General features: G+C 38.6%; 2 protein-coding genes across 3 annotated transcripts; one reads left to right on the forward strand and one right to left on the reverse strand.

The window, feature by feature from the left end:
• The first annotated feature begins 412 nt into the window (after positions 1–412).
• LOC135799585 (acetylcholine receptor subunit beta-type unc-29-like) lies at positions 413–3,477 on the forward strand. Of its 2 annotated transcripts, none has more exons than XM_065312734.1 (11): positions 413–570; positions 628–948; positions 1,002–1,168; positions 1,246–1,359; positions 1,416–1,460; positions 1,529–1,635; positions 1,690–1,921; positions 1,988–2,171; positions 2,227–2,379; positions 2,437–2,606; positions 3,078–3,477. In XM_065312734.1, the coding sequence occupies exons 1-11, from the start codon at positions 474–476 to the stop codon at positions 3,225–3,227; spliced, it is 1,740 nt and encodes a 579-aa protein (XP_065168806.1). In that variant the 5' UTR covers positions 413–473; the 3' UTR covers positions 3,228–3,477. The 2 variants fall into 2 exon arrangements, with proteins under 2 accessions (XP_065168806.1, XP_065168807.1); XM_065312735.1 differs by having other exon boundaries at positions 1,988–2,135.
• Positions 3,237–9,944, reverse strand: Rich (Guanine nucleotide exchange factor subunit Rich). The gene is given in 15 exon segments (XM_065312733.1): positions 3,237–4,536; positions 4,605–4,793; positions 4,854–6,040; positions 6,101–6,472; positions 6,536–6,799; positions 6,802–7,431; positions 7,490–7,711; positions 7,816–8,013; positions 8,070–8,343; positions 8,412–8,503; positions 8,574–8,707; positions 8,853–9,036; positions 9,115–9,267; positions 9,324–9,431; positions 9,519–9,944. Coding segments are annotated over 15 exon segments (4,584 nt in total). The 5' UTR covers positions 9,660–9,944; the 3' UTR covers positions 3,237–4,100.
• Positions 9,945–12,274: the final 2,330 nt, after the last annotated feature.

Here is a 12,274-nt window from a genome sequence, read left to right on the forward strand (position 1 = left end):
ACAACACACTATCTAAATTGAAATACAGTGGTAGTACGAGAGGGTGAGTATAAGCTTTACTTACACTATCTAAATGAATAGCAATTTTATACAGAAAGGCAATAAGTCATACCTAGACGACGCGTGATGGTCAAATTTAAAGCAGCGTTTTACAAGTTTCCCATGTTTTTTTGCAGTGTGTGAACAGTTAATTAAATAAACCTTTAATTTTTCTAATTATAATACTTTATCTTATTATACTTTATTGTATGCAAATTTGCGCGGGTATGCAACTGCAATTCCATTTGTAAATAGAATAAATGTTTATATTTTCATGTTATCACACTCATTTTTATCGTATAGCACATCCTCCAAAGCTTCTCACTTAAAGGAAATATGATAGAAATTATCACAACCGATTTTCAAGGTTTTCAGTCTTTTAACATTCCCTGAATGCCATAACAATTAAATTTTAGTTGTTATTCATCATTGTGATGGTCAGGCTGAAGATGTGCTCCCAAATTAAGAGTTTATTTCTTTTTATTTGTGTAATAGAAGTTAATGGCAAATTCTACAAAGAAAATGTGACAAGTAAAAAACCGAAACATAATTAAGATTCACTAATACAACATAAGTGTTTATGTTTAGATTACAACGATTGTAAAATTTACTACACACGCTTCGAGGGTGGATACAACACATTTTTCGATCTGGCCGAATCGGAAGATCCGGAATTGCTGGTCGATTTGCATATTGCCGTGTTGGCCGTCAGCGAAGCTCATATTTTGCTCGCCACTTCTGCTGATGTAAAGGCGAATGATCCAGCATATGAAATCGTTATCGGCGCTGGCGGTAACACATTCTCGGATATTCGCCGAAAACAAAAAGCCAGTGTGAGAGTTTCGTATAGAAAGAAAGGACTTTTATCGGCTGTAGATATTACCGGGTTCTGGATACACATTTATCGAAGTAAAACATCAAATCCTACAATATATTGACAATAAATTAAATTTAAATTTTAGATGGATTAATTGACGTTGGGAAAGATGGTGAAGAAGTTGCTTTCATGTCCTGGCAAGATACAGAATTGTTACCGGTTACCGTGTTCACTTTAGCTGGATGGAGAAATGTAGAAATCAAATGGTTTTACGATTGCCCTCGACCGAATGCGAATGTTACTGATACGAAAGTAAAGATTGCACATATTTAACTAAAATGCAGCTATGACGCTATGCAACTTCTCATACAACGCTTGCAATTTTACAGAAACGCTTTTCAACAGAAATCGACAGATTAAGGGAGGATGTTTTGAATATAAAAGAATCACATAACGACAATGTCAAAGTAAACATACAGTTAACATCACAGTATGTTTCATTGGTACTTCAGTACATAAAAATTAATTTAGAATATTCGTTAACACGCGTATTTTTTAGGATGAGAAACAATCAATTCTCAATTTGAAAGGGCGAGCTAACTTTGTAAGTTATTAATATTTGGTTAACCACACACACACAGCTTTGTTATTTTACAATTATTAATATTCTAGTCATGGAATTTTAATCCCATCAGATGGAATCCGGAAAACTACAGCAATATAAAGACAGTTCTACTGCAACATAACGAAATATGGAAACCGGAAATCACTGTCAGCAAGTAATCAAATTTAAACCAAATTGAACTTAAAAGTTTTTAATATTATTATTTCAGTGGAATTGATTTAGATCATCTCCAGCCATTCATAGGCAACACATTAATTGCAAATCACGATGGGCAAATATTGTGGCAGCCATCTTTCGATATCTCAACGTTTTGCAGCCTAAACGGCATAGAAAACTGGCCAAATGATGTCCATGAATGCGAGATTTATCTTAGCACACCATTCTGGCAAAATAATTACGTACGGTTTGCTATAACAGCGCCCAGTGATACTATACAATTAGTAAGTAACACAACTTACAACGTACACATTAAATTTTAACTCTTAAAATCAATTATGTCCTTTTAGACTGCAAATAACTACGATTCCGAGTGGTATATTGAAGAAGGACCAAATATCCACATATATCAATTATCCAATCCAAAGAATTCGCCTGATATTTACATAAGAATGCCACAATCGTTAAAATTACGGATTACAATCAAACGGAGAACAAGTCTGTATGAAACGGCATTCAAAACACCATTATTGAGTAAACTATTTAAATACATACAAAATTAAGTGGTGTATTGTTTTTATTATTTTAGTTATCACAGTTATGATGTTGATGAATTTCTGGTGTTCGCCGTTTGATTACATGAAAGTATCCATTATTGCAGCGCAGTTTCTATTAACAAGTATGGCGTCCATTGGGCTGGCTATTGTTTTACCAGGGCATCGAGAAATTATTCCTATTATCGGTAAAGTACTTTACTTAACTCCAAACAAACAACTCTAATAATTTTTAATTGTTTTAGTCTATCGATACAGTGCTGTTATGCTCGCAAATATCCTCAACTTGATAATCAGTGTGATTGTTATCAATTTGTCAAGAAACAAGCAATTGTTTGAACCAGCACATATAATCGGGCGTATTGTGAAGAGTAAACTCGTCGAAAAGCTACTGTTATTACCAGAATTAGCACCGGTAAGTTAAAATTAAACTAAATTAAAATAAATATTATAAAACTAGCTGTTGCCCGCGACTTCGTTCCGGCCGTGTTTAATAAAAATGTAATTCGTTTTTACTCTCTTGTTCTAGACATACTCGTAGCAAGAGTCAATTCTATCAATAAAATTAGCAATTTTAATTTAAAGAAATTAATTATATAAAGTTTTGTCAATAATGCACTTCAGTGCGCCATCTGGAATTCAACTATTTAACTATAACTATGATTGAATCTCAATGTCAAATTTTATTCTATAGAAAAGAGCTGTTTTGAGGATTTTCCCGGCAATTATTCGAATTTTTCTCACCTTTTAAACCATCCCTAGACCTCCACAAATAATTCAAGACCAAGATAAGATAAATCCGTTCAGCCGTTCTCGAGTTTTAGCGAGACTAACGAACAGCAATTCATTTTTATATATGAAGATATATTTTTTTTCATTTTGACAGCAAGTGTCATGCGCATATCCAGCCGCAATGGAAACAACCCGACGCAGGACACGTGTGCAGGACGTCTGGATCAGGCTGGGAATGTGCATCGATCGCCTCGCATTCATCATTTACCTCATGCTGACAATCACATCATTCTTCACTAAATAACACTAGAAATGCATTACTTTTTGCTTGATTAATCAATTAGTAATATAATATATGCATTATAAATATTTCTATGTATAAACAAGTAACTACATCGGATACAATAAGGAATTATTGCGTTTCTCAACCAAATGTACCGAATTATTATATCGAACACAAAACGTTCGCGAGTATTAATTATCTCCTCATTTTTACTCCTGTTTATATATTATTAGTATTATTATACATATGAATTAAATTGTTAAAGGACGAATTACTTGCATTTCAAAATTGACAACAGTTTCCTTCCCATTTCCGCTAGCGTTCTTTACGTAAATTGATTTCTCTAGTCAGTTCACATCATATTAAATGAATCCTCCGATTGCACAACGCACCAAAAACTTAAGATAGTAGTTCCGATAGCAAAAATAACTACGTTTCTATATGCTTCTGATATCTAGCTTCATGCACTTTGATTGATTATTGCTGCTATGCTAATTATTGGTTTTGTTGCTACAAATTGGCATCAGATTAAGTAAGGTTAAGTCGAGTTACGTCAGAGTCGACTTAACCTAACTCAACAGCTCGCAATGTTATAACATAATTGATTAAAGTTAGGCTCTAGTACACTTCTGATCAAACGCTATAAATACAATTATAATTAGTACGTTCTCGATTGTGTAAATAAATATTATAGAAATTGACATCTAATACAGCTAGTCACCAACAATACTAAACAACCTATTAAAAACAAACATTCATTGTTATCATTGTACTAAGATAAATAGAAATTTCGTTAGAATCATATGAACAGCGAATAAAATTAGTTCCGTGCGCAAATAACCAATGTTTAACTGTCAATTAAAACTCTGCCCCAAAAACCCAATAAACTTACGGTTAACAATTCATAAGAGCACCCGGCCAAGTAATCAACTTAATAGTAGTTGTTAATTCTGTGTGAACATTCAACAAATGATTTATTTTTAAGATCCGTAATTTCTTAAGAAATAGTGCAATTGCTCTCGGGGATGGCGCACGCCGCAGTGCCTCGCGCTGAGGTAAAGACTCATCGTGACTATTCGCGGACAATTGGCTCATATCCGGTTCTTCCTTGACGCTGGTAACACTCAGACGGTCTTTAGAGTTGGTTTCGGATTGATTCGCGCTTGATTTCCGAGAGCGTGGGATGGGAGCAACGGAGACTTTACTCAAAGTCGCGGAGATCACGCGCTGATGCTCGAGGATCTGCTCGTGCTGGATTTTCGTCGCCAATATCGTCGACAGGACGGAGATTTGATTCTGGATTGCTAACATGAAAGGCTTATAACCCAAACTGCAAATAATATAAAATAATAATCATTTAGTAGCTGTTGATTTCTAAATACTATTGTATTTTATTACCATTGGGTGTCTGTCCAATAATGAAGAATTTGCAGACCTTGTTTGAGTCGTTTGACGGACTCGATTGATTGATCCGGCGATTTCGCTGCGTTCACTGTTCGTAAAACAGCCAAGGCATCACGGAGCAGTACTGAAATCAGTAAGGACCACTCCAGGCAACTTGCTTCCATAAATAACTGCAATAAATATCTAAAAACACAAACAATTTATTTAAAAAAGTAAAATTAAAGCGTAAAAATATGAATATACCTTAATTGTACTTCCGAACGTTGTGATCCTTTACTTCCCGCATTTGACAATTGTTCCAGCACCTGCGTGGAAGGCACCTCCCAATTCTCACTGCTACAACTCGTCCCAATGTACTCCCTGTCCTCACCCCAAACCGAACTGATACTACTCATTGTATCATCAGCATTCGCCCGAATTTGCGTTTCCATCATCCTGTATCCACCAATACTACTTCTCGGTGGATCATACAAAAACACACGCTTTTCGCCGCCATTACTGCGCAATGACTCGTAATTTTTCGAATGTGTTCGTATCATTCCGTTAAACGAATTCCTCTCAATCGCGGTATTAGGACTATCCGGTTCCGGCTCACTAGGTGTTTCAGTCACCTGCGATGACAACTCCAGAGTGTTCTGAGGAGTGTACAAACCCGTATACAAGCCTTGATAACTAATGTAACCAGAATCCCCGACTCTGGACGACGTGTGATTGTTACAATCCATATGCAACTGTTTGAATTTTTCGTCGATATTGGGACTCTCGGGTGGTGATCTACTCAGTGGTATACTGAGTGATCCATGTGGAACGGGATATGGCCATGAAAAATCATCGTGCAGTTGTTTCAAACCGCAAACAAAATCGTCAATCCGCGCGGCGCGTTCGCGTTCTTTACCTAGCCATGCGACAAGATGGAAATCAAGATGCGCGGCGAAGTATCCCATATCGGTGAGTTTATGATGCGCCAACAGTCGGCGCGCATGTCGTTGCAGTATAACATCAATGAAGAACTCTTCGGCTGTGTTGCTATTAGTTGAGTCACGATTTTCACTTCGACTGGAGCTGTTTGGCATGCTCTTTTTTCTTCGTTGAACTAGCGGTGATTCAGCAATGGAGTTCGCATTCAGCGGTGTGATTTGATTCTTCTCGTTGATTTTTGGTGTGACGGATGTGCTGTAACTGCGCACGCGCTGCACATTACCGAGGACCAATGAAATGTCTTCGGCGTTAGGTGAAACCGGAGTTGCTGGCTGTGAAAGATTGAGTTTGTTTGGAATGATCATCGAATTTCGCGGGGATTCCACGTCGTTGGGATCAATGGCGCGCAGGAAACGGACCAGATCCTTGGCGAGTTCCCATTTTGATTGGTTTAGCGCTGTGTCTAAGAGTAAAGTTGCATATTGTCGACTTACTGATGAGGTTTCAAGGTTCTAAACAAATTTAAAACACATTTTTATACGTTGATTACATTTTACCGGTGAAAATCTTACTTGTAAAATAATTAAATATGTAGCAGCAGTGTCCAAATGTCCTTTAGCCATGCACTCTTGAAATAAATCCTTTGGTTTGCCAGCAGCTGAAAACAAATATGGCCACAGAGCAATTTCCGTTTTGCGAGCACATTGTACCACTGTCTGCAGATACACCGGAAACTCCATAATAAACTCAATCACACTCGGCAGTTGCGCGTCTGGAATAGGCTCCTTACTCGTCGCTTCCTCCTCCAACACTTCATGCAGCAACAACTCCAACGAGTGCGGAAAATACGGCAAACTTGTACAACTTCTCGCGATTTCCCAAGCGTGATAACCAAGATTACGTCGAATTAATTGTCGAAGGATTTGATGCAGATAGACTTGACTCTACACACAAAAACAAAACGGGTTGCATAACTTAAAATACAACCATGCTTAAAAACTACTTACAGTTCTCTGTAGGACACTGAACGGCAGCGAAAATGGCGAATTGGAATCCGTCGTGTACAAAACCGTATCATTTTCAGCGCCGAGAATGATTGCATCTTCAAATAGAATCGCCAACGGATAGATTCGCAAATGAAACGGCAGCATAATACGCTTCGACATAAACGTGTGGCTTTTATCACCGTCACGTGGAAACAGCGGCAACCAAACACGCATGCCATGCGCACCACAAAACAACCACAACGCTTCAGTGAGATGCACCTTGTCAGCTTTCCGCCTTCCGGGACCCAAACATTCTCCACACATCCAGCCAACACAGTGGGCATTGAACACGTAAACTTGCCGCCATTTCGCGTCTCTCTTTGCACCAACAATAAACGTCCGCTGACGTTAAGCACCAAACTTTCGGAGTTTTGATTCTGCCCGCGTCCGGATTCAGCTCGTAAAGTTGTCAGAGTTATTGAGACTATACAAGCTGGATGAACACAAAGCGCGGAGATATCAACAACTTGTAATTTTGACACATCAACATTACCAGCTGCATCAATCTGTTTAATATTCCAGATGGCAACTTGTCCATCCGAACCGAAAGTCACCAAAGTGTCCTGCAGGCTATTCATAAGCAGAATCGGTGATGCGACGCGTACAATCCGCGCGAATTTGTTATCCAGCTTACAATCCTTCGGATAAAAACGCAGCTCATCACCATTATCGATGATACTATAACAGGCGAGTACAACATAATCGCGCCACCATAACAAACCGCCTGAGACAATAAAATCCTTCTCTTGGCTCTCATTACCGAAGAGTTTCCATCTGCGCGTGAGCATGGAATAATGCGCAATACCCGTACGGCCTGCAATCGCCATGTTTTGACCATCGTGATCAATCGCCGAATACTATAATCAAAAAATGCATAAATATATTATATTTCAAGATGGCGGATGAATATTTTACTCGTATCGGCCAGTTGGTTGCTGAATACGTGGACGGAACAGGAATCACAAGCCATTGTCGACCTTCAGCGAGTGGTTTCGTTGACGCCGGCGACGCATCGCCACCAAACACACCTTCATCTTTATTATTCGCAGTGCGATCGGAGAATATCTTGATGAGCGTGTCCGCTGAATTGATGAAGAGTTTATCTTCCCCTTGTAAGTATAAATGACTTTGATGACTCTATAATTTCGATACAGTGGTTTCACACTAACGTCCTTGAGTTCTCTCCGCGCACAAAAATTCAAATTTAAATGTGTAGCTTCTACTCAAATAAAAACGCTTACCATGCATGGATTTATCGTCAGCGCGCTCTTTGCAAAGTCGAGCTGAATTAAACTCGTCGTAAAATTGTCATCGTCGTTATCACCGTTGACTTCCTCCGGCGTCACCGGATTCGCATTCGGATCTTGAATGTTATCACATGTGTCTTTTGTAAACTGCTTACGGATCATCCACAGTTGATAACCTTCCGTGCCCCATTCCTAGTTGAATAAAAATGTGATATTTTATTGGTATTACAAGTTTTTGTTGTTTTTACCATCGATGCAACATGTAATGGATTATCCCTTTGTAAATCCACATGCAAACCGTAATCCCAACCCAATGAACACATTAATAAAGCGCCGAATGTTGACCACATCGCAATGCCGCCATTCTTCCACGTGGCTACCATTGCGCAGCCGTCGGGCGTCCATTTTAGTTCCGTAACGGCGCCCGGACATCCCGGATAGTCTTTACTGCTTAATACGCAGTGATGCGAGACTGCTAAGCCACCGGTACTTTCATCGATGTGATAAACTACACACTCGGAACTAAAAATTCATTCACATCAATCAAATTGTACATTAATATTGGTAATAAATGCTAATTTAACACATACTTTGCACGTCCGAATGTTATCAACCGGTATTTGTGATTGACACTCGCACAAGTCGCGTCTTCGATGCCTTGTGCCCAAATTCCTTGTACTTGCTATAAAATAAAACAAACAGCATGAATGGTTTTCGTGTATGCAGCATGCATAAATCATGTAGGTATTTACATTAGGATCGAAGCGTAGAGACGATGCCGTTAGAAATGCAGCCCGGCCGTCGTTCAGCACGATTGCGAAGCCTCCCACTAGCGGAGAATATTCTATGGTTATTATATAAGTGTTCTCTTCGACAATTGGCACAGCTGTAATTAACATATAAATTAATTCTTAATTTACAATCAATAAAAATATTTTTCGATGCAACACAAAAAAATTAATATTAGGCAACCAGTTGTACACGTTTGGGTGTTACAGGAAGGCTACATTGAAAAATATTTGTAAATTTACCTTTGGATACTTGTTGATTAATACAAAATGGAATCCGTCTTAAATCTAAGTTATAGTCGCGGTTTTGCGTCCCATCCCAGCGGTATCTCAACACATGTGAATTACTAGTGGCAACCATCACCTCCGTCATTGTAATACACACAATGCTCGTGATTTTCCCATCCCATACCATCGCCTCTTCGCTCTGTGAACGCACAGCGAACAATACAATTAGCACTTAACAATTGAACAAACCACACAATATTTGCTTTTAAAAACTTACCAATGATAATTGTAAAGGTGGAATGATCTCTTTAATGAACAGCTCTGCACTGTCCCTTCGCAGATTTGCATGTGGTGAATCAGTTTGGACATAAAGTCCCTTTTGATCAGAGATGACATTGAGACTATAAAATAGTAAATGTCCTTCTGATGTCTAAAACATATATCAAGTATTAAATCAGTTTGAATAATTTGTGTTACACAACTTACAACAATCACCAGTTTACTGGAATCTGGTTTCCATTCAACTAAAAGATTTGTTCCTAGATTTTCTATCGAGTCTCTTGATCTTCGGTGCACCACAATTGGCACACATGGCTGCAACCCACACAACAAAACAAATTAACAAACAAATGAACGACGGTAATGGAATAATTAAATAAGGGATGTTTGTGGTGTGTTTACCTTACAAAACCAAATCGCTAGCGCGTCGTCTGTGAGGATGGCAAATAAAATTCGATCTCTATTGGACGTGACCTGTTTCAGGCGCGTGTCGCCCAAATCAGGCAGTTTTAAAACTTTAGGCCAACCGATCGGGAAATACATTGCGAACGGTTGCGAGGGGCCTACATCCGATCACGTCGTCGCACGTTGATGTGCGGGCATCGTCTTCGGTGGGATGTGGATCCCAAAGATTGCGTTGCACGGGACTCTGGCCTGCGACGCGAAATGTAAAAGTTCACCAAACACAACACGGAATAACAAATAGCTACGCACGAAACGCTCGCTTTTCTTACATATTTTGACGTTTCTACGAGCGGAATGAGTGTGGATTGAGTGGAATGACAGATAACACAAACCGTTTATGCTGGTTTACTCGCTGTGCTTCTCTACGATCTCCACACACTTGAACTACGCTCGTGTGTACACATCCCTTCCAGAGAGTGGGCTACAACGTGTTGAGTCTATAGTTGCGTACTAAACAATTTAATAAATAATTATGGCTTTGTTTTGTGTTATTTACGTGTTTCTTTTAAGTTTAGATTGATTTAGTGGTTTATTTAACGAATAATATGATTTAATTCTGGTTAAATATCATGAAAAATGCTTTTTAAAAATTTTTGCGTGTAAAAGAAGTTGCCTAACTTGAATTATGAGTTTACTTCCATTATGGATTTTACTGTGATCTTAAATTTATAAAATTGATATTTAGTAGCTTTTTCAGTGATAAATTAAGAATAATTATTGTTAAATTATTCAAGAGGTTTATTATAAGTTCTATTGAGGTAATTAAAATGTTTTTGAAGACTTATTCTGCTTTTAAATTCACTTTTTTGCTTTTTTTTAACGAAAAAAGTAAAAATTATTAAATTAAATAAAAGTACACAATAAAACTATTTGCAAATTAGGTTACTTCTCATTTAATTAATCTAATTGTCTCATTTTCAGAAGTAAACGTTTATAATATACGACTGTGCGTGTAATAGCCGTAATAAAATTAGCAAATGCGACAAGAAAAAAAAACGGGTGCAATTCTTGTGTGGGAAACACAGAAACGCAGAGAATGCCGGATAATTATACTGATGCAGGATGCACCCGTTGCACCCATCTGCATATCGCATGCCGCGACGACCTTCAACTTGCAGTTTCGAGCGCACTTGAGCGCATGCATTATTATCGTAATTATTGTCATAAAAAAAAACGAAAGACACGCACGCTCTACGCACACTCGGCACGCAAAGCTTCCTTTTAACCTTCCCCGACTTGCTACCGATTCTGCTAACTTGTTTCTTTTTCAATACCGACCACGGTTAACGACGTCTAATTATGCAATGTGATATTCAGGAAAATGCAACAAGTTTACATTCAATATACAGTGTGTTATAGGATAAAATCATTGGTATTACACCCAAAATGTGTATAACTGGTTGCCTAATATACATTTTTCTGTGTAACGATGGGAAATATTTGCATTTCTAGCTGTTTCTAGCAATCATTGCTTTGAAGACATGACATCGACGGTGACATTTGACATATTGTTGTAGGTATGCAACCCAACATACGTAAAAATTACAATGCAACTTTTATAACTTCAGCACGTATTTTCAGAGTATTTGAGTTGATAATCAGCTAATAAAAGATTAAACAAATGCCAATTTGTTTATTTTTTGTTCAACACCTCGCAATATCGTAATTCCCAACTACACTGTACCTAGTACCACGATAAGCTGTGTTCCTTTCAGTCCGAGATGCTATTGAGACCATTTGCGACGGCAGCTGCACAGCAGACGAAGAAGTGATGAAGAAGTGAAGTGGTGGGGCAGCCGCATTCCATCGTCCGATACGTTTGCCTCCAAGCCAGCGCCAAGCAAACCCAAGGTTCACGGAAAGAGCGCGCTTCGCCGCGTCGAAGAAAAAGCTCAAACGGGCCCAAGTCATCGCCTGCTTCGCGCGTCTCTTCACCAACGCTTTGCGGCGTGCAATGCCCGGTTTGTACCGTTCCACACTGACCGTTGAAGCACCCACAGCGGCCATCGGAGGATTTCACGCGTAAATCCACCTTAAAACTTTATTCACTGTGAAATAAACGCACAAAAACATGCTGTGAAAGTGTGACTGATAATATCCATTGTGATACAGTGTTGAAATGTAGTAAAAGTGAAGAAATCCGCAGAAAACAAGGATTTTCGAGTAAAATTTATGAAAATTGTAAGTTTCTATGACCTATGAGTATGTATTTGTTGATTCCTATTCACCGGCTCACCTTTCTTTGGTTTACTTGTAATGTATTTACTTGTTGCTACGCTCCTCAATCTCTTTCGCTCTTTGCGCGTCCGGCCGCTCATTCGCATTTCCTTTTATCGTTCTCTTCATCTCAGCGTCTTCGTCTGCTGCTTTCAACTGCGTGTACTTTGACTTCTTCTTACCTCTGCGGGACGTGCGTGTATGAATTTTGTATTCGGTGTGGAATCAAAGGCGGCGCCGCAGCATCATCATCACACGAAAACCAATAATTACAAAACGTGCGTCGCTCGGTTCACCGTTTAGTTTTTGGGCTGTTTTGAGTCTTCAAGCAGTCGAAAATATTTCGGAAAGTCAAGTGGTTGAGAGCATTATGTGTGTTTAAGTCCCACAGCACTTAAAATTTTTATTTTTGTGTAAAATCTGTTAGAAAATTAAGATTTTAGGGAAAATTTTCTGAATTTTTGGTCACACGCCTG

This window comes from Atheta coriaria, unplaced genomic scaffold (assembly GCF_025399875.1).
Source record: "Atheta coriaria isolate IRGN ID8LTWV9N9 unplaced genomic scaffold, Caltech_Dcor_3.1 hic_scaffold_9_pilon, whole genome shotgun sequence".
Taxonomy (NCBI): Eukaryota; Metazoa; Arthropoda; class Insecta; order Coleoptera; family Staphylinidae; genus Dalotia; species Dalotia coriaria.

What these genes read in the sequence shown, in the direction of transcription:
- LOC135799585 (XM_065312734.1), top strand. Translation starts at nt 474, where the DNA reads ATGGTCAGGCTGAAGATGTGCTCCCAAATTAAGAGTTTATTTCTTTTT. An exon ending in CTACAAAGAAAATGTGACAA is followed by an intron (nt 571 to 627) that starts GTAAAAAACCGA and finishes GTTTATGTTTAG; the next exon opens with ATTACAACGATTGTAAAATT. An exon ending in CCGGAAATCACTGTCAGCAA is followed by an intron (nt 1,636 to 1,689) that starts GTAATCAAATTT and finishes TTATTATTTCAG; the next exon opens with TGGAATTGATTTAGATCATC.